The following is a 24,608-nucleotide window of genomic DNA, read 5'->3' as shown; positions in this document are numbered from 1 at the left end:
GATGCAGTGAGGACAGTCAGGACTTGAGTATGAGAGTGGGACCTGGGTATGAGTGTGGAAGTCCATCTTAGAACCTTAGAATTCAATGTTCTGAGGTAAAGCTGAGAGGCTCCACAGGTCTATGAGAGTTTTTCTTTGTTTCTCAGGGACTGTAAGGTGCTCAAATTCTGAGGTGGGTGCCATAGGAATATTCCTTATAGCACAAGCGTTATGTCAGAGAAAGCTCTGCTTATCTATTAGTGAGTAACAAACCTCTCTAAAACTTAGAGGCTTAAAATAACATAAATCATAATTTATGAAAAATTATAAATAATTCATCATTTAAGGGTTAAATGATAAATGAGTTCTCATTTTGGATAAGCCACAGTTAGGAAAGACCTGTTACTGTTGTGGGTAACATGGAACGGCCCAGATGGTTGGAACAACCCAACCCAGACAGCTTCTTCACTCAATGACTGATCTCTTAGCTAGGAGGGCTCCAGCAGCCTAGTGGCCCAGCTCTCCCTCTCCAAGTCCAAGTGGTCTCTGCACGTGGTTTCTCTATAGCAGAGTGGCTAAAGGGTAGCAGCTCATGACCACCAACAGCTCAAAATCAATGATGTCAGGTCTTTCTTTCTTTTTTTTTTTGAGATGGAGTCTTGCTCTGTCCCCCAGGCTGGAGTGCAGTGGCGCGATTTCGGCTCACTGCAACCTCTGCCTCCTGGATGCAAGCAACTCTCCTGAGTAGCTGGGATTACAGGTGCGTGCCACCACGCCTGGCTAATTTTTGTATTTTTAGTAGAGACAGGATTTCACCATGTTGGTCAGGGTGGTCTCGAACTCCTGACCTCGTGATCTGCCCACCTCAGCCTCCCAAGGTGCTGCGATTACAGACGTGAGCCACCGTGCCCGGCCAAGGTTGCCAGATCTTTTTTTAAGCTGAGAGTTAGAACCAAGACATTGCCACTCCTACCACCTTCTTCTGTTGGTGAAACTGAATCACGGTTTCTCATGGTCTCAATCATGACCCAGTCCAGATTCCAGGGTCAAAGACCATAAAAGGCTACATTGATGGAAGACGTCTCATTGAGGGACGCCAGAGTAACAACTACCAGACAAGAAGGGGCAGGTCTATGTGAGCGCCAGTTCCTAATTGTATGCTGCCCTCTCTTCAGAGAAGATGGTTGGAGGGCAAACTGTGGGGAGCAAGGTAACTCCAAACTTTTACAGAATTAAAGGTAGGGGGTCTGGTCAGCTACAGTCCGTCTGTTATCAAGAGGCCTGGCTGTGTGTCTTCAGTCTATTAGGCATTTACTGAGCACAGCCTGCATACCAGGTTCTTCATTTTCTGACACAGGGTCTTGTTTTGTTGCCCAGGCTGGAGTGCAGTGCTGCGACTGCAGCTCACTGCAGCCTTGACCTCTCCAAGCTCAAGTGATCCTCCTGCCTCAGCCTCTCGAGTAGCTGGGGCTACAGGCGCGCACCACCACTCTCGGGTAATTTTTCTGTTTTTGGTAGAGACAAGGTCACATCCTGTTGGCCAGGCTGGTCTCGGATCCCAGAGCTCAAGTGATCCGCCTGCCTCGGTTTCCCAAAGTGCTGGGATTACAGGCGTAAGCCTCCGCGCCCGGCCTATGCCCGGTTCTACATGTGTTCTTTCTTTACTCCTGTGTTACAGAGGCTCGAATGAGGCCTGGCTTCTACAGTACCGCACCCAGCACCACACCGCGTAGACTCCTGTGCTCTTTCTGTCCGGCAGCTGGAGTTGGGGCAAAGCGCCGGGTCTCTTGGAGGGCAACACTCAACGCGGTCGGCTCCTAGGCATCCAGTGGGGCTGCAACCCCGCCGCCGGGGGCGAAAGGCGAAGGTGAAAACCTAGAGCTGGGACAGCGCAGCCGGGTTTCAGCTGGTTCTAGAGTCCACATCAGAAGACCGCCCCCGGTGCTGCGCGCGCCGGAGATCACTGTCTGCGCCCCGGCGCGCACGGACTCGCGCACGCGCGCGCCGGCCCCGCTCACCGCCCGGCTGTGGTCCCCGTGTGGACCGCACGAGCCACCGTCCGCACAGCCCCGCCCCGCGCGGCCAGGCGAAGCGGAGCCGGCCGTGCGGTGTGTGTGTATGTGTTCGCGGGGCGCCGTCTCAGCCCCGGGAAGATGGTGGCTGCAGCGGCGGCGACTGAGGCAAGGCTGAGGAGGAGGACGGCGGCTACGGCAGCGCTCGCGGGCAGGAGCGGCGGGCCGCATCGGGACTGGGACGTGACCAGGGCTGGGAGGCCGGGGCTGGGGGCCGGGCTGCGCCTCCCGCGGCTGCTGTCGCCGCCGCTGCGGCCGCGGCTGCTGCTACTGCTGTTGTTGCTCTCGCCGCTGCTGCTCCTGCTGCTGCTGCTGCCCTGCGAGGCCGAGGCCGCGGCGGCGGCGGCGGCGGTGTCGGGCTCAGCCGCAGCCGAGGCCAAGGAATGTGACCGGCCCTGTGTCAACGGCGGCCGCTGCAACCCTGGCACCGGCCAGTGCGTCTGCCTCGCCGGCTGGGTGGGCGAGCAATGCCAGCACTGCGGGGGCCGCTTCAGGTGAGTGGCGGGTGGTGTGGGAGGCTGGGGCTAAGGGGCGTTCGAGGCAGCTCCAGGCCAGAGGCAGATGCTGGACAGAAAGTGGAGAGGGTAGGGCCGCCCCATGGGGTTTGAGGGCCGTTTGCTTCCGGGGAGATCATCGTCTCTGGCCTGAGGTTTTCCTCTATTGGAAGGTGAAAAGGTGCGGGGCAAGGGTCGGGGCACCCCGACGGGATTTGGGTGCTTGGGTTAGATTGGAAGAGTGCTGAGGGACCCAAAGAGCATCAAAGCCGATCGCTCTAAAACTCGGCCTGTTTCAACTAAATGAGGTATCCAAGGAAAGGTGAGCTAGCCAGGTTTGCTTAAACACTTCCTTTTAACATCCATATGTGCCCTAGGACCCGATGAGTTCCCCGATGCACTGGAGATGTGGGGTGCTCTGAAGAAACAGGGCCCTGGAAATGCTTTGTTGGCTGGAGATAAAAGGGAAAGGGTAGCATTGTAAGATATTAGAGATTTAAGGACCAATGGTCCTTCTAAAGGAAAGTGAGGAAACTAGTATTTTGGCAAAAGCTCACTGGAGGTGGCAGGTTGGAACAGGGTCTGTGGTGAAGAGGGAAGGGAAGGAGATTCCTATTTGCCTTGGTTTCTGGACAATATGAAGTTCTGAATTGGCCTGGTTTGGGGCAGTTCCTCTTGGAGAAATCAGGAAATTAATTAGCAGTTACCTGTTACTTGCTTCAGTTGTGCAAGGATTTTCCAGATAATACAGACAAATAGATTAGCCAGACTTTGGCCTTGTCCACAGGGAGTTTGGAATATAGCAAGAGAAAGATAACTTACGCACATAACCCTAGTCATAAGGGTTATAGAGTCATTCACGCGTTTGGCAGGTGTTCAGTTTACTGAACACATGTCTGATGTGGGGGAGTGGGGAAATGTGAACAAGACAGACAGGGTCCCTGCTCTCATCCATCTTAACATTCTAGTGGGAGCAACAGGCACTTAACAAGTAAATGAGAGAAATGAACATGCTAATTTCAGGTAATGGTAATGCTATCAAGAAAATAAAAACAGCATGGTCTGATAGAGAATTATAACCAGTGGTGACTTTTGGAGAAGGTTCTCATTTGAAATGACATTTGATCTGAGACCTGAATGAGGCAATGGGGAACCTATGGGAATTCAGGGATGGAGAGGTTGTGGCTAGCTGGAGGGATGCAAGGAGGGCTTTGAGGAGGTGATAACATTGGATTTGAGCATTTAAGATTAAGTAGGATTTGGAAATGTGGAGCTGGAAAAAAATTACAGATGGAAAGAAGGGTGCAAACAAAGTTGTGGAGGCTGGAAAGTAAAGTTTTGCTGCTGTCTATGTGGAAGAGAGTTGTGAGAGAGGAGTTTGGAATAGCCAAATTGTAGACTTAGGTAATGTTAGGTCTTCTAAGGAACTCAGAGAACGTTGAGCAGATGAGCTCTTTAGTTTTATGGATGGAGAAACCAAGTGACTTCAGGATCACTATGCAGTGAAGCTGCTTTTGTAACTTCGGGTGTTCCGATTTATGAATTTCGTTAATCTACATGTATTTGTTGAGGGCTCCTGTGTTTTAAGTTGTGAGATACAGTGGTATACAAGACAGGCACAGTCCTGCTCTTATGGAGCGCACATTCCAGCTTGGGAGTAAAAAAATCCAACAAAAATTTTATTGTAATTTTGTTTAAGGCTGTGGAGGTAAAGAACAGGAGACAAACAGAGGTCTTGACTTAATCTGCGAGTAATGTAAGTCACTGAGGAAGTGATGTGAAGTCTAAGGGGTGAGATGGTACTACCTACGTGAGGGGTGGGGTGCTGAGGGGCCAGCAGGTACAGAGGCTCGGGGATGAAGGGGATGATGGCAGCCTGGATGGAAGACCAGGTGGCAGGAGCAGAGAGAGCAAAGGGGAGCTTGACAAGACTGGAGAGAAAGGCAGAAGCCAGGCCAAGTGGATATCTGTGGGTTGGATTGAGAATTTTGACCTTTAGCCCAAGAGCTGTGAAATGGTGTAGTTCACTCCTATTTTCATGACATTATAGGCTTTTAGATTGGAGCCGGAATACAAATGGCCTTGAAGGTGAGGCCAGGGCATTTTCAATTTGAGAAGCTTCCAAGATCAGGTGAATGGATGGTTGAGTCAGATGAGGATCCTTCAAGTTCTGAAAGTCTGGGACACAGTGGTAGGCAGTGGGGACCCACAATGTGGGAAGGGGACTTCATAGCAAGATCAATCTGTAATGTTCAGAGTAGGTTGACTCACTTTGGGCATGAGAAATAGTAGGTAGCTAGGTGGGATCTGTTGGCATGGGTCAGAGCAGTGGTAATGAGAGCTTGTGGTATTGTAGAGGTGAAATGAACAAGTCTTCCCTGTAAATTGGTTTGCTCTTGGAAAGGTGGGGGATGGTGAGGGAAGGAAAACTAGATCCTATCTTGGGTGATAGATTGGATAATGATACCTTTAACAGACACAGGGACACAGGAGCAGGTGTTAGACATTTAATTGCACACATGCTGAGTTTGGGGTGCTCTCAGAGTACACACCTGGCAGATATTAAGTTTGAAGTGGATGACCTATGAGGGAGATTGCCAGGGAGCTCTCTCTGAGAGTCCACATGGAAAGCCCAGAGGATTGGAGAAGAGCTACTTGTTGCAGGGAACAGGCAGTCCTGACAATGGTTGTCTCGGATGGTGTCACAGATGAGTGAAGGGACTCCCCTGCTTATTGTGGACATTCCCTTTGAGGTGATTCTAGGTGATGTCAGTGCTGTTTCCTGGGTAGACAATTATGACTTCGGTCCTGATGATACCATTATATTTTGTGGGCTTCGGGATTTTGCATTTTTAAAAATGAAAGTAGGAGGAACTTATGACTCTGGTCTTTTAAAAAAACTCAATAGGCCGGGCACGGTGGCTCACGCCTGTAATCCCAGCACTTTGGGAGGCTGAGGCAGGCGGATCATGAGGTCAGGAGATCAAGACCATCCTGGCTAACATGGTGAAACCCCGTCTCCACTAAAAATACAAAAAATTAGCCGGGCGTGGTGGCGGGCGCCTGTCGTCCCAGCTACTCTGGAGGCTGAGGCAGGAGAATGGTGTGAACCCGGGAGGCACAGCTTACAGTGAGCCGAGGTCGCACCACTGCACTCCAGCCTGGGCGACAGAGTGAGACTCCGTCTCAAAAACAAAAACAAAAACAAAAAAAACAATAAAATTTCAGTCAAGGCCGGGCACGGTAGCTCATGCCTGTAATCCCAGCACTTTGGAGGCTGAGGCGGGCGGATCAAGAGGTCAGGAGTTGAGATCAGCTTGGCCAACATAGTGAAATCCTGTCTGTACTGAAAATACAAAAAATTACCTGGGCGTGGTGGCGGGCGCCTGTAATCCCAGCTACTCAGGAGGCTGAGGCAGGAGAATCACTTAAACCTGGGAAGCGGAGGTTGCAGAGAGCCGAGGTTGTGACGTTGCACTCCAGACCGGGCGATGGTGTGAGACTCCATCTCAAAAAAAAAAAAAAAATTTTAGTCGAAGTATTCTTTTGGGGGCAAGAGTGAAATGTTGGTTTTGATTACAGTGGTTTGTATTTTGATTTAACTTACAAACTTTTTTGTTATTAAAAGACATTAAATGAATACCTTTCTGATTTAGAATGGCATCAAGTTGGAGTATTTTCTGAGCTTTTTAGTCCTGTAAATCCTGTGTTATAATTGCCGTTATAGGATTTTTTCATTAATTGAAGGGAACATAGGCTAATAAGGAGTGGATTTCCCTAAGGTTATCACTGAGTGCATACTATGTGCCAGAGAGCATTTTCATGTACATTGTATTATTTAATCCTCAGGACAACTCTCAGGGTGTTATATAAAATTTAGATTATTGAATTATTGTCGTTAGTAACATTTTTTTCTAAATAAAAGATGACATAGAAATGACTAATTTTAAAGGATAAGTTAAAGGATGTCAGTTTAATAAAAATACCTATAGAATCTTTGGTGTGTGATTTCTAAGGCAGTACCACTTTCATTCATTCTTATGTGAATCTTCATAATTCAGTGATCATTTTTTTCTACTTGTAATGTCACCAGTGTAATTTTTCTTCAAAAGATAAATATGCCCATAGGATAATTTAAGCTCGTTTTTGAATTTAATGTGCATTCAATTCTTTTAAGTTCCTGCTATAGAAAATGTTTGGGAGAATTGAATAGAATAATCTGGTGAATTGGATTGAGCCTGATAATGTTAGGATGTACCTTTTGCCTGATAATGTTAGGATGTACCTTCTGTAGGAAAAAAAGAGAAAGAAAATAAGCATTTATCAGACATCTGTTTTGTGCCCAGCACATACAGTAATAATAGTAGTGGCTGGGTGTGGTAGCTCACACCTGTAATCCCAACACTTTGCAGGGCAGAGGCAGAAAGATCACTTGAGCCCAGGAGTTTGAAACCAACCTGGGCAACAAAGTGAGAGCTCCTCACTACCACACACACACACAAAAAAGTAAGCTGGGTGTGTTGGCATGTGCCTGTGGTCCCGGCTACATGGGAGGCTGACGGAGGAGGATTGCTTGAGCCCAAGAGGTTGAGGCTGCAGTGAGCCATAATCATGCCACTGCATTCCATCCTGGGCAACAAAGGGAGACCCTTGTCTCCAAAAAAATAAATATATATACACATACATGTATATAGGTGTGTGTATATATATATGTATATATATGTATGTGTATATATATTTATTTTTATATACACCTATATATGTATGTGTGTGTGTGTATATATATATATCGTGTCAACTGCCTATTAGAAATAGCTCCCTTTAGTCCTTAGAGTGAAGTTATTCCCATTTCACAGATGAGTAAACTTGGATGTACTGAATAACTTGTCCAAGGTCACAGAAGTTGTGCAAAATTGGGATTTGAACTCAGGGTTGTCTAATTCCCAAACCCGTGTTCTTTTTATTGTACCATTTGGCGTCTCTTTTTTTTCTGAGTCCAATCACTCTTTATGGACATTCTTTAAAGAACTGACCTAATTCCAACAAACACTTTGAGAAACAAAGGAAGGAAAACAGATTTTTACAGTAGGAAAGCTAACATTTTAAAAATCTTAAATTCACTTGAATCTCTCTGGCTGCCGACCTAAATGCCTTTTTAACTAGTGAAATGAAAATTCTTGCCTGGGTGCAGTGGCTCATGCCTGTAATCTCAGCACTTTGGGAGGCTGAGGCGGGTGGATAGCCTGAGGTCAGGAGTTCGAGACTAGCCTGACCAACATGGTGAAACCCCGTCTCTACTAAAAATTCAAAAAATTAGCCAGGCATGGTGGCAAGTGCCTGTAATCCCAGCTACTCAGGAGGCTGAGACAGGAGAATCGCTCAAATCCAGGAGGCAGAGGTTGCAGTGAGCCGAGATCGCGCCATTGCACTCCAGCCTGGATAACAAAAGCAAAACTCTGTCTCAAAAGAAAGAAAGAAAATTCTCGAAAATAAAATGTGAAGAAGTAAAAAGTTAAAAAATTTTTTTTCTTATAGTAATTACTAAGTGATGTTAACCTCAAGCCCTAAAATTATGTTCAGAAGTCCAATTTAGGCTCATCTGTTTTCCCCAGTACATTGTAAGTTCCATGAGGGTAGGGGCCTGGAGCATAGTGAGCAGTAAATATCTGTTGAATAAAGGAATGAAATTCTGTAATTTACTTCTTATGACTTTTTAAAAAGTCATCTTTACCCACGTGACTGCCATATATGTCTTCTGTCCTTATATTGCTCCTGAACTTCTCTGTCTTCCACTGTTTGGTGGGCATCTTTGCTGGGATGTTTTATTGTCGCCTCATACTGAACCATATGTAACACCAAACCTCTTACTGTCATTGAAAAAAATAGTCTTTTTCTTTGTACTTCCTTATTTGGTTTAGCTAAATCCAAATTTAGCTAACCAAAGGTCAAAACTTAGGAGTAATCTTTTGCTCTTTCTACCTGTTTGTTTTTTCTGCTCTTACACTGTATAGTTTCTTTTCATTTCTTCTGTTGCCGTTCTAGTGCACCTAGTCCTTCACCTCATTGCTGACCTGCTTCTATTGCACTTTAACTGTTCTCTTACACCTGCAGAGTCTGTTTCACACTTTGTCGTATCAGTCTTCTAAAAACAGTGATAGACTGGATAAAGAAAATGTGGCACATAGACACCGTGGAATACTGTGCAGCCATAAAAAAGGGTGAGTTCATGTTCTTTGCAGGGACATGGATGAAGCTGGAAACCATCATTCCTAGCAAACTAACATAGGAACAGAAAACCAAACACCACATGTTCTCACTCATAAATGGGAGCAGGGAGGGGAACATCACACACTGGGGCTGTCGGTGGGTGGGGGGCTAGGAGAGGGATAGCATTAGGAGAAATACCTAATGTAGAATATGGGTTGGTGGGTACAGCAAAGCACCTTGACATGTATATACCTATGTAACAAATCTACACGTTCTGCACATGTATCCCAGAACTTAAAGTGTAATAAAAAGCAAAAACGTGTCTCTTATTTTACTTCTTTTATTACCTCTAAAATGATCCTCAGCAGAAGGCTCCCATTCCCTTCACATCCCTTTTTTTCCTAACCAAATCTTTCCACTTCATGGTTTTTCTATGTTTGCTAAATTCAGCACTTCCCTCCTCACTGCTCACCCATTCTTTCTTTTCGTCTCTACTTATCAAGGCCCATCTTCAGTTCTCTATAATCTATAATAGTTAATTTTCCCAAATCATACCTTTTTTTTTTTTTTGAGAGACAAGGTCTTGTTCTGTCATCCAGGCTGGAGGACAGTGCTCCTGGGCTCAAGTGGTCCTCCCACTTCAGTGTGCCCAGCGAATTTTTAAATTTTTTTGTAGAGATGAGGTCTCACTTTGTTGCCCAGGCCAGTCTGGAACTCCTGTCCCCAAGAGATCATCTCGCCTTGACCTCCCAAAGTGCTGGGATTACAGGCATGAGCCACTAGCCACTGCACCTGACCCCTATTATCTTCTTTTGAAATAAGTCATCAGCTAATTTTTTTTTTTTTTTTTTTTTTGAGACGGGGTCTCGCTCTGTTGCCCGGACTGGAGTGCAGTGGCCGGATCTCAGCTCACTGCAAGCTCCGCCTCCCAGATTTACGCCATTCTCCTGCCTCAGCCTCCCGAGTAGCTGGGACTACAGGCGCCCGCCACCTCGCCCGGCTAGTTTTTTGTATTTTTTAGTAGAGACAGGGTTTCACCGTGTTAGCCAGGATGGTCTCGATCTCCTGACCTCGTGATCCGCCCATCTCGGCCTCCCAAAGTGCTGGGATTACAGGCTTGAGCCACCGCGCCCGGCCGTCATCAGCTAATTCACTTCATAAATATCTGCTGAATATTATGTGTTAGGTACTGTGCTGTTCCTTGAGGATATGAAGGTGTATAAGAATCAGGCCTTGCTTTCCCCTCAGAGAACTTATAACTATGAAGGGAAGACAGCTATGTGCACAGCAGTTAGAACTTCATAATAAAAATACAGGCAATATGTGTTGCTGGACTAAGATGTGATCGACTAACTCTTTTGGGGGTTCTGGTGGAAGACATCACAGAAGAGAGGACATTTGGGGAGGTCTGAGAGGTTTAGTGTGAGTAGACCATCTTGGGGAGAAAGGCATTCCAGAAGGAATGAAGAGCTGATCTGCAAAGGCAAAGAATTATGGATTATCATACTTAGTGTATTAATTTCCTTGGGCTGTTACAGTGAAGTACCACAAACTCATGGCATAAAACAACAGAAATTTATTCTCTGATAGTTCTGGGGGCTAGAAGCCTGAAATCAAGGTACTGGCAGGGCCACGATCTCTCTGAAGACTCTGAGGGAGGATCTGTTTCCTGCTTTTCTCTTCGCTTCTGGAGTTGCCAGCAGTCCTTGGCATTTTGGCTTGTAGATGCATCACTTCAGTCTCTGCCTCCGCCCTTTCAATCTCACATGCTACTCTCCCTCCCTTTGTGTCTCTATCTTTTCTCTTAAGAGTACCAGTCATATTGGATATACGAGTATGAGGTCATCGTAACTTTGTTGCATCTGCCAACGCCCTGTTTCCAAATAAGGTCACATTCACAGGGACCCAGGGTTAGGACTTTGACATATCTTTTTGGGGAACACAGTCCAACCCACAGCATGTGGAGAACTGAATGTGGATGCATGTTGTTGGAACATAACTTGTGAGGGGTGTAATGGAAGGAAGGGGGTGAGATTGTAAGGTTGTAATGGACTCTTTATCCCTTCCCGACAATCTGCAGCTTCACGTGCATGCTTGACCTAGGATAAGCCCTCAGGGCATTCCAGTTTCTGGTCGTGCTGATTGTTTTGAAATGGGCTTACGATTGATTTTAATGGACTCAATCAGAGTGAATCTCAGGACTTTTGTCGGAGATCCCTTTCCTCTGTGGGCATTTAGAAGGACATGTGTTGCCTTCTTTTCTGTGTGGCGAGGCCATAATGCCTAGAACTGTTAGAGTTAGCATTGCTGTTGTAAGGAATTCACTTCAGGTCAGAGCAACTCCCAGAAGATGGAGGATGACAGAGAAATGGAGCCGGAGACCAGATAACTTTCTGAATCTCTGCATCAAAACTTGCCTGAAGGTGTAATTTTTGGTTTGTGAAGTACTGCAGTCTGTGTTTTTCTTAAGCCGGTTAGAGTTGGATTTCCTGTCACTTAACAGTAGAACAATTCCGAACATACAGAGGGAGGGAGGGAGGGTCAGCTGACTAGGGTTAGTCAGTTAGGGCTTCTGTAACAAATTACCATAGACTTTATCTCTATGAAAGGTTCCCAAGATGGGCAGATGCTTTTTATTTACCACAGTATAGAGGACAGGTATGTACATAGGATAAAAAGGAGACTATGTTTATGATCAAAACAGTTTTGACCATATAAATGTGATTAAGTGATTTAATATATTTGTAGGATATTTTTATCTTAACAAATACAGAAGTGGGTACCTAGTGTTATGACTGAATAGAAATCTTACACTGGTTTTTCTGTTTAACACAATCATATTTCCAAAACTGAACTGAAACTGTAGTTGTACTTTTTGAAATACTTGTGTCTGGAAATTGGCCATTAACTTACTATGAAACTTGTTTCCCACTTAATACTGTACTATTTTCTGTGAATTCCCATATGCATTTTGGCAGGTGACTTCCATCTATATATTATATACTATTCTCATCTTTAATTTCATTACTTTGTTCCATTTTCCCTTTTCTTTCTATACTTTCAAACTTGTCTGTTATTATTAACGTGACTTCCTTCTTATGATGGCTTTCTTATATTTGTCTTGCTTTTTTTCCACTTTTCATTTTCTTTATGTCATATCTCTTTAACTGCTTTTCTTTTATCACTGAGACCATGGTTTGATATCATCCTTTCAATTAAAACATTAAAAAAATTTTTTTTCTTTTTCTGCTAGTGGATTGATCTTCGAGTGTTTGAGACAGGATCTTACCCTGTCACCCATGCTGAAGTGCAGTGGTGCAATCACTGCTCACTGCAGCCTCAACTGCCTTGAGCCTCTGGGCTCAAGTGATCCTTCCACCTCAGCCTCTTGAGTAGCTAGAACTGCAGGTGCGCACCACCATGCCTGGCTAATTTTTTAATTTTGTGGAGACGAGGTCTCACTATGTCACCCAGGCTGATCTCGAACTCCTGGACTCAAGCAATCCTCTCATCTTACCCTGCCAAAGTACTGGGATTACAGATGAGAGCCACCATGCTTGGACCCTTTAAATTTTTAATTCTTAAGTTTTCAGTTTTTCTGTTTACGTTTTGGGTGGACTTCAGTTCTAGCTATTTATTTACATGTTTACCTATTTAGAATTTTCTGGTTTTCACTTAGAGAAGTTAATTTTAGTAATGGGTGAATTTCCTATTTTTTTTTTTTTTTTAGAATTTGACATTAAAAGTATACAATTATTAAATGAATGAATTTTCCAGTTAATTTCTCTTGGTCCTTTTTGTATTCGAGTAATTTTTTGATTGGTTTACTAAGAAGCCAGTAAACATTAGGGGCTGGAATTCTGTTAGCTGCTGTTAAGAGTCACATAAATAACCTCCCTTGACCTGTGTTTTCTCAATTTTTGAATTCACAGATTCTTTCACAAAAATGTATAATCTTATGGATTCTCGTAGGAATTAAAAAATAATAATTCTTTAAAAAATGTATCCTGTTTTTAAGATAATTTTAAATAAAGTAAAAGTAATTTGTTAATAAAGATTATAAGGTATATTTTAAATACAATTTATAATGATATTCAAAGGAAAATTTGACCTTACTCTGTTTAAAACATGGTGCATATGTTGTTTTGTGTGCTTTAGTTATGTAAGGAAAAGTATATATGTTGTTTTATGTGCTTTAATTATGTAAGGAAAAGCATGAGTTGTAGACAAAAAAAAGACATTAAATTTTGGTATAAAATGTATATTAGAGATTGAATTTAACTGTGTTTTGTGCTATTAAAAATAGTTTACCTGTCCTAATGTTTTATATTCATAAATTTGTGCTTTCACAATTATTTTTTAGAATTTTTTTGCATGTTTTGATTCTAAATGATAAAATGATAGCGATTTTCAGCTATTTGTAAGCATTTCTCTACAAATATCACACTTCCTGTTTGGATAGTTTTTCTCTAAATTGAATGAAAAGGCCAACCTGGCTATAATTGTCACTCAGTTTTCCCTTTTGAACACTTGTTTTTGAAGTACTGAAGATATCTTGTCAAGGATTTTGATCAGAAGGTTTGGCAAAGATGATCCTGAGATCTGCAGAATTAGATTCATTTTATGCCTTCTCATAACTTATATATAAATATCATTGTGTCTTATGCTTCTCTTTTGATAGATGCCATGACTGTCTTTTAATGGGAGCAGTATTTGGCCAACTCTTTGAGAAACACTGACCAATACTGACAAAATGTACAACTCATTTCTTTAAAGTGATAATATGTTTAGTGCTGGTTCAGTCTCTGAACTAACTGTAACTTCCTATTAATATGAAATATTCGAAGCCTATGGAAGAGATGCAAGGAATATCTCTTTGTACTTGCAACCTGGTTTTTCTGAATTTTCTTCATATTAATGTTATTCTAAGTAACAAAATGTTACAGATACTGACCAGGGTCCCCATGTTACCACCCCTTCTTAATCCTGTTCACCATACCCTTTCCCCAGAGGTAACTAGTATGGTGAAGTTGATGTTTATTATTTCTCTTGCATGTTTCTACTCTTATTACAGATATGAGAGAGAAAGTACAGAGAGATAATGTCTGCAAACAGTATCTTGTTCCCAAAAACATGTAGCATTTTTTAATCTTGAGATGAGATATGCTGGAGATTTATCTGTTGATAAATGTAGTTCTAGCGGATTCATAGTTAATATTAATTACAGAAGGATTCCAGTTTACTGACCCATTTTCCTGCTGATGGGCATTTAGAATTTTTCAACTTTTGCTGTTACAAATAGTGCTACAATTACATTCTTTTTTTTTTTTTTTTTTTTTTTTGTGACAGGGTCTCACTCTATCACCCAGGCTGGAGTGCAGTGGTGCAATCACCACACACTGCAGCCCTGACCTTCGGGGCTTAGGTGATCCTCCTCCCTCAGCCTCTGGAATAGCTGAGACTACATGCATGTGCCACCGCAGCCAGCTAATTTTTTGTGTTCTTAGTAGAGACCAGGCTTCACTATGTTGCCCGGGCTGATCTTGAACTCCTGGCCTAAGCAATTTGCCTGCCTGGGGCTCTCAGAGTGCTGGGATTATAGGTGTGAGCCACCATGCCCGGCCCAATTAACATTCTTTACCTATCTCTTTATGCGTATACATGTGTGATTTTTCTCTAGGGTAGTGATCTTCAGTCTTTTGAAACACCTCGAAAATAACTGGAATTCTTTTTACTTCCTTGCTTGTAGGTTGACATGCAGTTGACACATTATTTTTCAAAAAAAATGAATTTATAGAGTTGCAGAGATACAATTTCTGTATATTATAAATAGAGCTGCTGAAAAAAAAAAACCCATTATACAGTATTACTTTAAAAATATATTTTGAATAGAATCCAAATTCCATAGCAGTTTAATAACCATTCTCATTTTAAAAAATACATGAGGCCAGGCATGATGACTCACACTGTAATCCCAGCACTTTGGGAGGCTGAGGTGAGAGGATTGCTTAAGCCCAGGAGTTTGAGAACAGTCTGAACAACACAGTGAGACCCCATCTCTATAAAAAATTTTAAAAATTTGCAGGGTATGATAGCATATAACTGTAGTCTTAGCTACTTGGGAAGCTGAGGTGGGAGGGTCACTTGAGCCCAGCAGTTTGAGGCTGCAGTGAGCTAAGATCACACTACTGCATTCTAGCCTGGATGACAGAGAGAGACCTTGTCTCTTAAAAAAGCCCCAAAAAACCAAAACCCATATGTAGTAAATGTTATAAGTCTTTTCCTTTATGGCTTGTCCTTTTTGTGTTATATTTTAAAATTCCTGTACTAACCTCGTAAATATACTCTTCTATATTTCACTTCCTCAGAATTTAAAAATTTTGCTTTATTTCATTCTGATCTTTTATCTACCTGTAACTTACTTCTGTGAATGATTTGTTATATATTGACCTAATTTAATTATCTTTATATGGTAAGCAGTTGTTGCAATTCCATTTATAGAACAGATTTGCCCCTGCTCCCCATTTGAATTGAATTGTGCTATGATCATTTAAAACTTCAGATTTGTCTTGATTGTTTTTAACTCTTAGCTCCTCTAATTTCAACAAAAATCCCTGTTGATATTTTATTTGGAATTTCACTTGATGTTGAGATAAGCCTGGGAAAATCTGTCATCTTTATAATAGAGGGCTTTTCTATCCTTCGCATCCTTCTGGAAAGATGCTTTATATTTCCAGTTATTTAGGTCTCTTATATCTTTCAGTAAATTCTTATAGCTTTTTTCAAATGATCTGACACACTTTTATTAGATTTACTACTAGATAGAGAATTTTGTTATTACTAGAAACTAATTGATTACTGTAGTACCTAGGAATGGATTTTAAAATTATTATTGCATTGAGTAATATTTAGCTCATGAGTATCTGTATTTATCTGGTCACTTCTCTGATGTCTAGTAAACTTATTCACCTGTCTGGATCTAGGCAGGAGGTTGACTGGGTTCAGCTGGTGGGGATGGGGGTGTCACAGCTGTCACATCTCTTTGTGTCAGAGCCTGGCTGAGCCTCACCATCATGATGATGGCAGAAGTGCAAAGGCAGAATTGATTTCCTTGTATTTTGAATTTGTATATCTATGAATCCTTCCTAAGCTCTTGTAGTACTGGTAGTTTGTATGTGGAGTCTCCTGTTTCCCTTGTTGATAGTCATGCTGCCAATAAGTTGTGACAGTTTATTTCTAATCCGTATACACCTTGTTTCTTGTCTCATTAATGAGCTAGTTCATGTTGTTGAATATTATCATTGTAGGACATTGTTGAACGGTCTTGATCCTGACTTTAAAAGGAATCCTATGGAATAGTTCCCTGCATGTAGAACGTGACCTGTGATCATACTGATTTTTGTCTTTCATCTGTTAATGTGGTAAATTACACTGATACACTTTTTAATTGTTAGACCATGTTTGTATTCCTGAGTTGAACCCATTTTGGCCTTGATATGTTTTTTAATACAGATTTTTAGATTTGATTTGCCAATACTTTGAGTTTTTTTTTTTTTAGACAGAGTCTTGCCCTGTTGTCCAGGCTGGAGTGCAATGTTGCGATCTTGGCTCACTGCAACCTCTGCCTCCCGGGTTCAAGTGATTCTCCTGCCTCAGCCTCCCAAGTAGCTGGGATTACAGGCGCCCACCACCGTGCCTGGGTAATTTTTGTATTTTTAGTAGAGATGGGGTTTCGCCATGTTGGTCAGGCTGGTCTGGAATTCCTGACCTCATGATCCCCCTGCCTCGGCCTCTCAAAGTGCTGGGATTACAGGCATGGGCCACTGCACCTGGCCTGAATTTTTGAACTGTGCTTGTGAGCTTTTGTTTTGGCAAGCATGTCAGATTTTGTCTATTGTTTTATTTTATCTTCACCCTTGAATGCTCATATAGCTGGGGCTGGAATTTAAGATTGATCAGTGTTTTGTTTGAGCAATTGGAATATTTTTTTCAATGTCTTCTGATTTTTATTACTGATATTTCAAAGTCAGCTGTCAGTCTAATTCATTCATAGGTAATTTTTTTTTCTCTCTCTCTTTTTTAGCTTCTTATTCTGGAAAATTTCAAATAAACAAAAATATAAAGTATAACAAGTCTGACGTGTCTGTCACCAGCTTCAACATTTGCAGCTCATAGCCAGTCTTTTTCACTTTTACCACTGCCCCATTCCCATGCCCTCCCCTCCTCCCGCCAGCTGGCGTAGATTATTTTGAAGCATATCTCAGGTGCCATTTTGTTTCCTTTTCTTTTTTCCTTTTTTTTTTTTTTTTAATGAGACAGAGTCTTGCTCTTTCACCCATGCTGGATTGCAGTGGTGTGATCTTGACTCACTGCAACCTCTGCTTTCCGGGTTCAAGTGATTCTGGTGCCTCACCTTCCTGAGTAGTTGGGGTTACAGTGTATGCCACCATGACCAGCCACTTTTTTATTTTTAGTAGATATGGGGTTTCACTATGTTGGCCAGGCTGGTCTTGAACTCCTGGCCTCAAGTGATCTGTCCACCTTGGCCTCCCAAAGTGCTGGGATTACAGGTGTGAGCCACCATACCCAACCATTCTGGTTTTTTATACGTGCTCTTGCTTTTACTCATAGTCTCTCTGTTATTTTTTTTTTTCCCTTTCTCTTTTGGTTGATTGTGTTAATGTAGTATTACTATGATGTGCCCAAATGTGGATTTATTTTTATTTTGCTCAGTGTATGTGCATTCTTTATCTGAGGATTCAAGTCTGTCATCATTTCTGGGAAATTCTCAGGTATTATCTTTTACATTTTATTTGTTATTTTCTCTTAGTATGACTTTTAGACATGTGTTGCGTATTCTTTTTATTATTCTCTTTACTTTCTACTTCTCATAATTTTTATCTCTTTATTTCCCTCTGTTGCATTCAGAATAACTTCCTCAGATCTGTTCTCTAGTTCACAAATTCTCACTTTAACTGTATCTAATTTGCGCTGTAACTTGTTAAATTTTCATTTTCAGTGATTATATTTTTAATTTAATTTCTAGAGGTTTTATCTTTTATGAATAAAACTGATCACTTATTTTCATAGCGTTTTTTTTTTGATACTTTTGATCCTATTGTGCCTTTAAGCAATTTAAATTAATTAATTAATTAATTTTTTGAGACCAAGTCTTGTTGCCCAGGCTGGAGTGCAGTGGTGTGATCTCAGCTCATTGCAACCTCTGCCTCCCAGGTTTAAGCAGTTCTCTACCTCAGCCCATCCCGAGTAGCTGGGATTACCGGTGCGTACCACCACACCCAGCTAATTTTTGTATTTTTAGTAGAGACAAGGTTTCACCTTCTTGGCCAGGCTGGTCTTGAACTCCTGATCTCATGATCCACCCATGTTGGCCTCCCAAAATTAAATTTAGTTTGTGTTCTTTATTGGATTGTTCTAGTAACTGAACTTTATAGGGTCTAATCCTGTTGTTAATTTGCTGATTTTTGTTCATGGTGCATTGCTTCAATTTTGTTGAAAATTTGAGTTTCTCTTCAGTGAGACTTTATCAATAGACAGATGTCTCTAGAGAGAGTTTGTAATTATTTTTACTAGATATCTTTGGGGGTATTCTGACCTGGGGCTACTTTCTATGTTGATTTTATTTTCTTATGGGTAGCTAGAACCCAAGTGAGGGTAGTATATATTAGAACTCAAATGGGTGTGGGACTCATTATGAAGTAATTGGGAGGGATTTTCCCCTGCCTTGATCCGTGCTGAAACTGCTTTCTTGTTGCTTTTCTGTGCCTAAGAGCTAGGTTTGATTTTTAAAAGCTCTTTAAGGGTTCCACCCTTCTTGAAGGGCTCTTGGTTCCAACTCCCTGCCTTACATTGACCTAGGCCTCAGTGTCTTCCTTTTGAGCATTTAGATCCAGATTCTTTTATAGAGGGTGATGTGCTCTTGGATCATGGAGATTGACAGCCTCTCACAGGACACTATGGAGTTGGCTAACATGTTCCCTCCTCTGATTTTCAGGTCTCTATTTTTGGCCTTTAGTGATTTCTCTTACTTTTTTTCAGGTTCAGCTGGCAGTTAAAATGATGTTATATTGCAGATTGCATTTACTTCTTGATTTTAACGTAGTGAAATGTATTGATTTTTTTCCCTTTGGAGAATGCTTTTTGCATCTTGTTGAAATCTTTCCCTATCCCAAGATTGTGAAGATACTCTTCTATATTGTCTTCTGGACATTTCATTGTTTTGTCTTTCACACTTAAATCTACAGTCCACCTGGAGAAAGAGGTGTGTGTGTGTGTGTGTGTGTGGTGTGAGGTTAGAGTCACATTTATTTGCTTTATGCATGCTCAGATTCACATTTATTAGAGTCACATTTATTTGCTTTATGCATATCCAGTCCCATTTTTTGAGAAGACCTTTCTTTTCCCAGTGCTCCGTAGTGCTGTCTGTGTTATCAATCAGGTGTTTATGTATATATGATCTGTTTCTGGACTTTCTGTTCTATTCCTTTGGTCTGTTTGTCTATCCTTATGCCAGTAATACTGCACTGTCTTAATTAGTATAGATTTATGTCAAGTCTCCTTAACTTATTCTTCTTGTTCTTTTCTAAGTTTGTTTTGGCTATTCTTGGTCCATGGCATTTCCATATAGATTTTAGAGTCACCTTGTTCATTTTTGACAAGAAGAATATCTTGAGAATATGATTAGGTTGGTACTGAACCTATAACTCAGTTTTAAGTGAATTGACAGCTTTTATAATGTTGAGTCTTCTGAACCCCAAACATGGTGTATACCTTTATTTATTTAAATCTTTTCTAATTTGTCTTAATGCTTTATAATTTTCTATGCAGAGGTTTTGTGTATCTGTTTCCAAGATATTTGATTTTTTTTTTTTTTTTTTGAGACGGAGTCTTGCTCTGTTGCCCAGGCTGGAGTGCAGTAGCGTGATCTTGGCTCACTGCAACCTCCGCCTCCTAGGTTCAAGCAATTCTCCTGCCTCAGCCTCCCAGGTAGCTGGGATTACAGGTGTGCGCCACCATGCTAGGCTAATTTTTGTATTTTTAGTAGAGATGGGGTTTCACCATGTTGGCCAGGTTGATCTTGAACTCCTGACCTCAAGTGATCTGCTTGCCTCGGCCTCCCAAAGTGCTGGCATTACAGGTGTGAACCACAGATATTTGATGTTTTTTATACTTTTGTAAATTGTATCTTTAAATTTTTTCTTTTTTAACAAGGTCTGGTTTTATTTTCTGGCAGAATCTTTTAAAATATAAAACAGAAAAAACACATCTCAACCCTGCAATCTGCCAGCATGCCTTGTTTCTACAGGATGCATGCTAGACCATGAGACTATGTAACAAAAGGTCTTTAAGAGGATTTGGTTGGGAGAAAAAGCAAAAGCAGATCTCAGGGAAGCCTGGGCTAGCCCAAAAGCTGAGCTACATCCCTGAGCACTAGAGCAGTCCTTGTCTTTTCAGATCCTCATATATCTTCTTATTCACAACATTCCCACTTGAGTCTTCATATTCTTCCTCAGTGTCAGGCTGCCATCATTCTGAAGCCTTCTGCAATTTGAGTTTGGCTCACAAGGAGACAGCATCTTCAATCTGTGTCACATTAGCAAAGTGAGCAGTGTTCAGGATGCCCAAACACCTCATGCCATGAGCTTGATGCCATTCAGCAAAGTGTTGCTGGAAGGCTTTGGCCCTTGGTAGGTGTAGTTTCCACAAATCTCACAGTTATAGTTGATATTTAGGCCATGAAACTTATATAGCCAGTAGGGAATGGGTTTGCCATCCCAGCCAAGTGGCAGGTTTTTGGGGTTGTAAATGATCTCGTTCTTTTCATCTTCACTCTCACTGTCACTGATCTGTTCTTCTTCCTCTTCTCCTGTCCTTGCTTGCTTGCCCTGTGCATTTTCGTGAGTGAGATGTCGCTGTTCCCCATGAGTCAGAGTATACATAGATCTGGGCTTCTAGAAAAGCAGTGTCTTTGCTCCTCTCAGTGTCTCGCTTGGTGCTCTTTGACTTGGGATTTTGGCAGACAAAAGAGTTATCAGGTGACTCCAGGGACTTTCCTTTGGTGCTGAATAGTCTCTGGACTCGCTGTTCTAGGGTCCCGCCACATTTCAAGCCTAAAGCTAAGAGAGCAGATTTCAATCTGTCCAAACCCAGGGAGGCCAACTCCTCCCTGGAGGAGAATGCGGAGAGGTCAAGATGGGCTCCAGCATGGGTCAGAGCACCGCTTGTCTCTTTTGGCCATCCAGGAAAGGTCCCATTCTCCCATTTCTTCTCAGACTCAGCCTGAATCTTCCCAAAAATTTCATTCTGATCTTGGAGAGGCTTCACTCTATCTGTGTAATGCTGAAGGTTCTCAAGCAGCATCTCTAGGTATGTCTTACACTCTGCATTCTTCCTTTCTTTAGGAATGTCAAATAATTGGTCAAAGATGGACAGGTATGTGATATAATCCATCTTCTCAGATGCCTTCAGGTTAATGTAGTTGAGGTAACAGTCATGGAGATCGAGGTAACGACCACATCCCTCTTCATCTGTGAACTCCACCAGGTTTTGTGCCTCTTCACTTGGATTCTCTCGAAGTCTTCAGGAGCTCCTCAAATTCCACTGACATTGGCACACAGATCTCATTTGGGGGCTTCCTGTGGAATTCCTTTATTTGCTTGAGTCTATTATAGAATTCAGCAAACTCATTGGGTCCTGAAATGGCATTGAGCTCCTCCTTTCGTAATCCATCTTTATCATCATACAAATCCCTCGGGTTCCCACTGACCTCCATATACCTGTCTTGTATGACCTGAGTGCGGTGATCAGAATTGATCTGGTCCCGGAGCGTGGACTTCTTAGTCAGCATCTCTTTGGCCATGACATCCATGAGCCTTTCCTTCTCCTCAAGATAGCACTGCTGCTGTGCCAGTATTGTCTCCATCTTCTCTTAGCTGCAGCCTCTCTTAAAATTTTTATAATTAGTTGTTTGCTGCTGGTTAAAGGAAATGCAGTGGACTTTTTGCACCTTTCCTAAAGTATTTTATTTATTCTAATAATTATCTGTAGATTATTAGCTCTCTGGGGGGGAAAAAAGCAACCCTTCTTTTATCTCCCATGACTTCTCCAAATGTGGCCTCATTTCTATGTTTCATTTTACAACAAAACTCCTGCAAGTGAAATTGTTCTCTTGTCCTACTTCCTCACTTCCAATTTTCTCTGTAACTTATGACTGTCAGAGATCATAGGAGCAGCAGTGTCCACAGCTTGTCAAATCCAGTGGTTAATTCTCTGGCCTTGTCTTACAAAACTTCATAACATTTCACTGCTTCCTTTTTGCAAACTTGCTTCTGGATTTCTGGGACTCCATGCTCTGTTTCTTTTTTGCCATGCTTGACTGACTGCTCATTTGCAGACTTTGTCTTCTTCTGGCTTGTAAAAGTCAGAGTTCTTCTGGGCACTTGCTGTGCATCTGCACTCAATGGTCTTCTGTATGTGTACCTGAAACTCAGATGTTCTTCTCAGTCTGGGGACTTCGAATACTGTAACACTGAACTTTTGATTTTTACTCCAAGCCTGTTTGACCCTCAGTTTTCTTAGCACTTGTATGAGACCTCGCAGGCTAGAAACCTCGGTGTTTTCTTTATTCCGATTTACTCACTTGCAAACTATTGTGAAATCTTGTCTGTTCAACCCCCAAAACTTATCTAAGTATCTGCTGGTATTCTTTTTTCTTCATTTATGGGTAGAAGCAAGATTGTGTAGGTCTTTGTAGTCTTAAATAACCATAAAAAATTTCTGGAAAGCGTAAAGGTGAATGTAAATGAAAGATATCAGATGACTAAGAGGAGTGGAGTTAAATATCAGGATCCTTAAACTTCTTTTCTTTATCTTTGCCCATTGCCTTTTCTTTTCTTTCATTGCTATATATTTACATGGACTCTTTCAAAGAGATTATAGTTACAGAGACCTGATAGCCAACAGGTTGAATGTAACCCTTATTTATGCTTATTTTTGCCTAATATTCAGGGCCCTGTGAGAGATTCTGGTTGTTGAATATACAAGAAGGGTTGAAAGCATATTCTAGATAGGGGAATGTGTGTGTGTGTGTGTGTGTGTGTGTGTGTGTGTGTGCATGCGCGCGTGCGCGTGTCCTCCGGGAAGGAGGGGGAACACGGTAGGAGCAAAAGCACAGGAAGGGTAAGAGTGGGCACCGAGTGTCTGGGGGACCATGAGAATTGGCTTGGCAGGTGAGAGGAGAAGGATGGACATTCTTAATAGTTAGAATGTCAGGAACAGGAGGAGTTCAGACTTCATTCTACAGTCTGTACAGAGTTATTCTAAATATTGACAAGGGTAGTGACATGGTGACATTGGTGCTTTAGGAATGTCGTTCTGCTGTAGGGTGCTTAGTAGACTTTGTGGGCTGGTCTCAGAAGCTGCTGAAGGTAGCCAGAGGTGTTGGCAATAGGATTACCATGAATTATTTTTGAGCTCAGGGTAGAGTGGGAATGGAGATGAAGGAATACATCTAAGGAAGTCTTTGATGGCAGTTATATCATAAATTGTTGATACATGTGATGAATGGGATATCAAGCACAGGAAGAAACTAACGAAACTCACATCAACGTTTTGGGCATTGGAGAATGGGGCTGTTTTATCATTTCAGGTGGACTGTAGCTGAATGGGAAGAGATAATTCTGCCATAAGATCAGGATTGAGTTTTATTGGTTCTGGAACTCAGTTTTTGCTGCTGTACTGTCCAGAGAGAGAGAGAGAAAGAGAGAGATGCACACACACACACACACACACACAACTAATATATAAAAATACATATGTGTAGTGGGTATATATATTTATTTATAATTATATAAAATATATATAAATTATATAAAATATATAATTATATAATTATAAAAATTTATAATTATATGAAATGTATAATTATATGTGTATTATAATAAATATATATACATATGTAGATATGTAGATATATAAAATATATATTATATAATTATAATTATATAAAATGTATAATTATATGTGTATATATAATAAATATATATACATATATAGATATGTTTGTGTGTGTGTGTGTGTGTGTATAATTAAACTTTTTTTTAGAGACAGAGTCTCACTCTGCCACCAGGCCGGAGTGCAGTGGCATTATCATAGCTTGACTTCCTGAACTCAGGCGATCCTTCCACCTCAGCCTCCTGAGTAGCTAGGACTGCAGGTGTGTGCCATACCACACCTGGCTAATTTTTTTTTTTTGGTAGAGGTGGGGTCTCATGATGTTGCCTAGGCTAGTTTTGAACTATTAGGCTCAAGCAATCCGTCTGCCTTGGCCTCCCATAGTGTTTGGGATTATAGGCATGAGTCACTGTGCCCAACCTATTTTTATTTTTTTGTAGAGATAGGGTCTTGCTGTGTTGTCTAGGCTGGTCTCAAGCTCCTGGCCTCAAGCGATCCTCCCAGCTCAGCCTCCCAAAGTGCTGGGATTACAGGCATGAACCAGTCTGGCTAGCCGAAGTTTTTATTTCTATTTTAAAAAAACATGAACAACCTTTATATAGCTGCTGTAAACCATTGAACTTTCTTTGTTCTTGAACTGAACTAGGCATCCACACAGCACCTACTCATCTGAGGGAATAGAGTCAGTGTTCAGATGACTTTGAAAGAAAGGTCCACCTGCAGTTCTCTAGCTTCTGAAATGTTTTTTTTCCCCATACTGTAATGGATACACATGAGATTGTTCTGGACTTCCTTTATAGTAAACTTTGCTCTTAATAAGAGCTTGAACATTTTTGTTGTTGCAAAACTGTGTTAGAGTTGATGCTGTTATTTATTAGGCAAC

At 41.8% G+C, this 24,608-nt stretch overlaps 1 protein-coding gene and 1 pseudogene across 1 annotated transcript in view; one reads left to right on the top strand and one right to left on the bottom strand.

Annotated features, from left to right (window-relative positions):
- The first annotated feature begins 2,037 nt into the window (after window positions 1–2,037).
- Window positions 2,038–24,608, top strand: part of ATRN (attractin) — a 177,518-nt gene continuing 154,947 nt past the window's right edge. Inside the window, exon 1 of the mRNA XM_023220242.1 lies at window positions 2,038–2,545. Within this exon, the coding sequence (XP_023076010.1) occupies window positions 2,133–2,545 (413 nt within the window). The 5' untranslated portion in view covers window positions 2,038–2,132. The remainder of the gene's footprint in view (window positions 2,546–24,608) is intronic.
- LOC111548068 lies at window positions 20,204–21,695 on the bottom strand (annotated as a pseudogene).

The sequence above is a fragment of the Piliocolobus tephrosceles genome, chromosome 20 (genome assembly GCF_002776525.5).
Source record: "Piliocolobus tephrosceles isolate RC106 chromosome 20, ASM277652v3, whole genome shotgun sequence".
In the NCBI taxonomy this organism is placed as follows: domain Eukaryota; kingdom Metazoa; phylum Chordata; class Mammalia; order Primates; family Cercopithecidae; genus Piliocolobus; species Piliocolobus tephrosceles.
The sequence above is the reverse complement of the archived record's forward strand: the minus strand, read 5'-3'. Positions and strand labels throughout refer to the sequence as shown.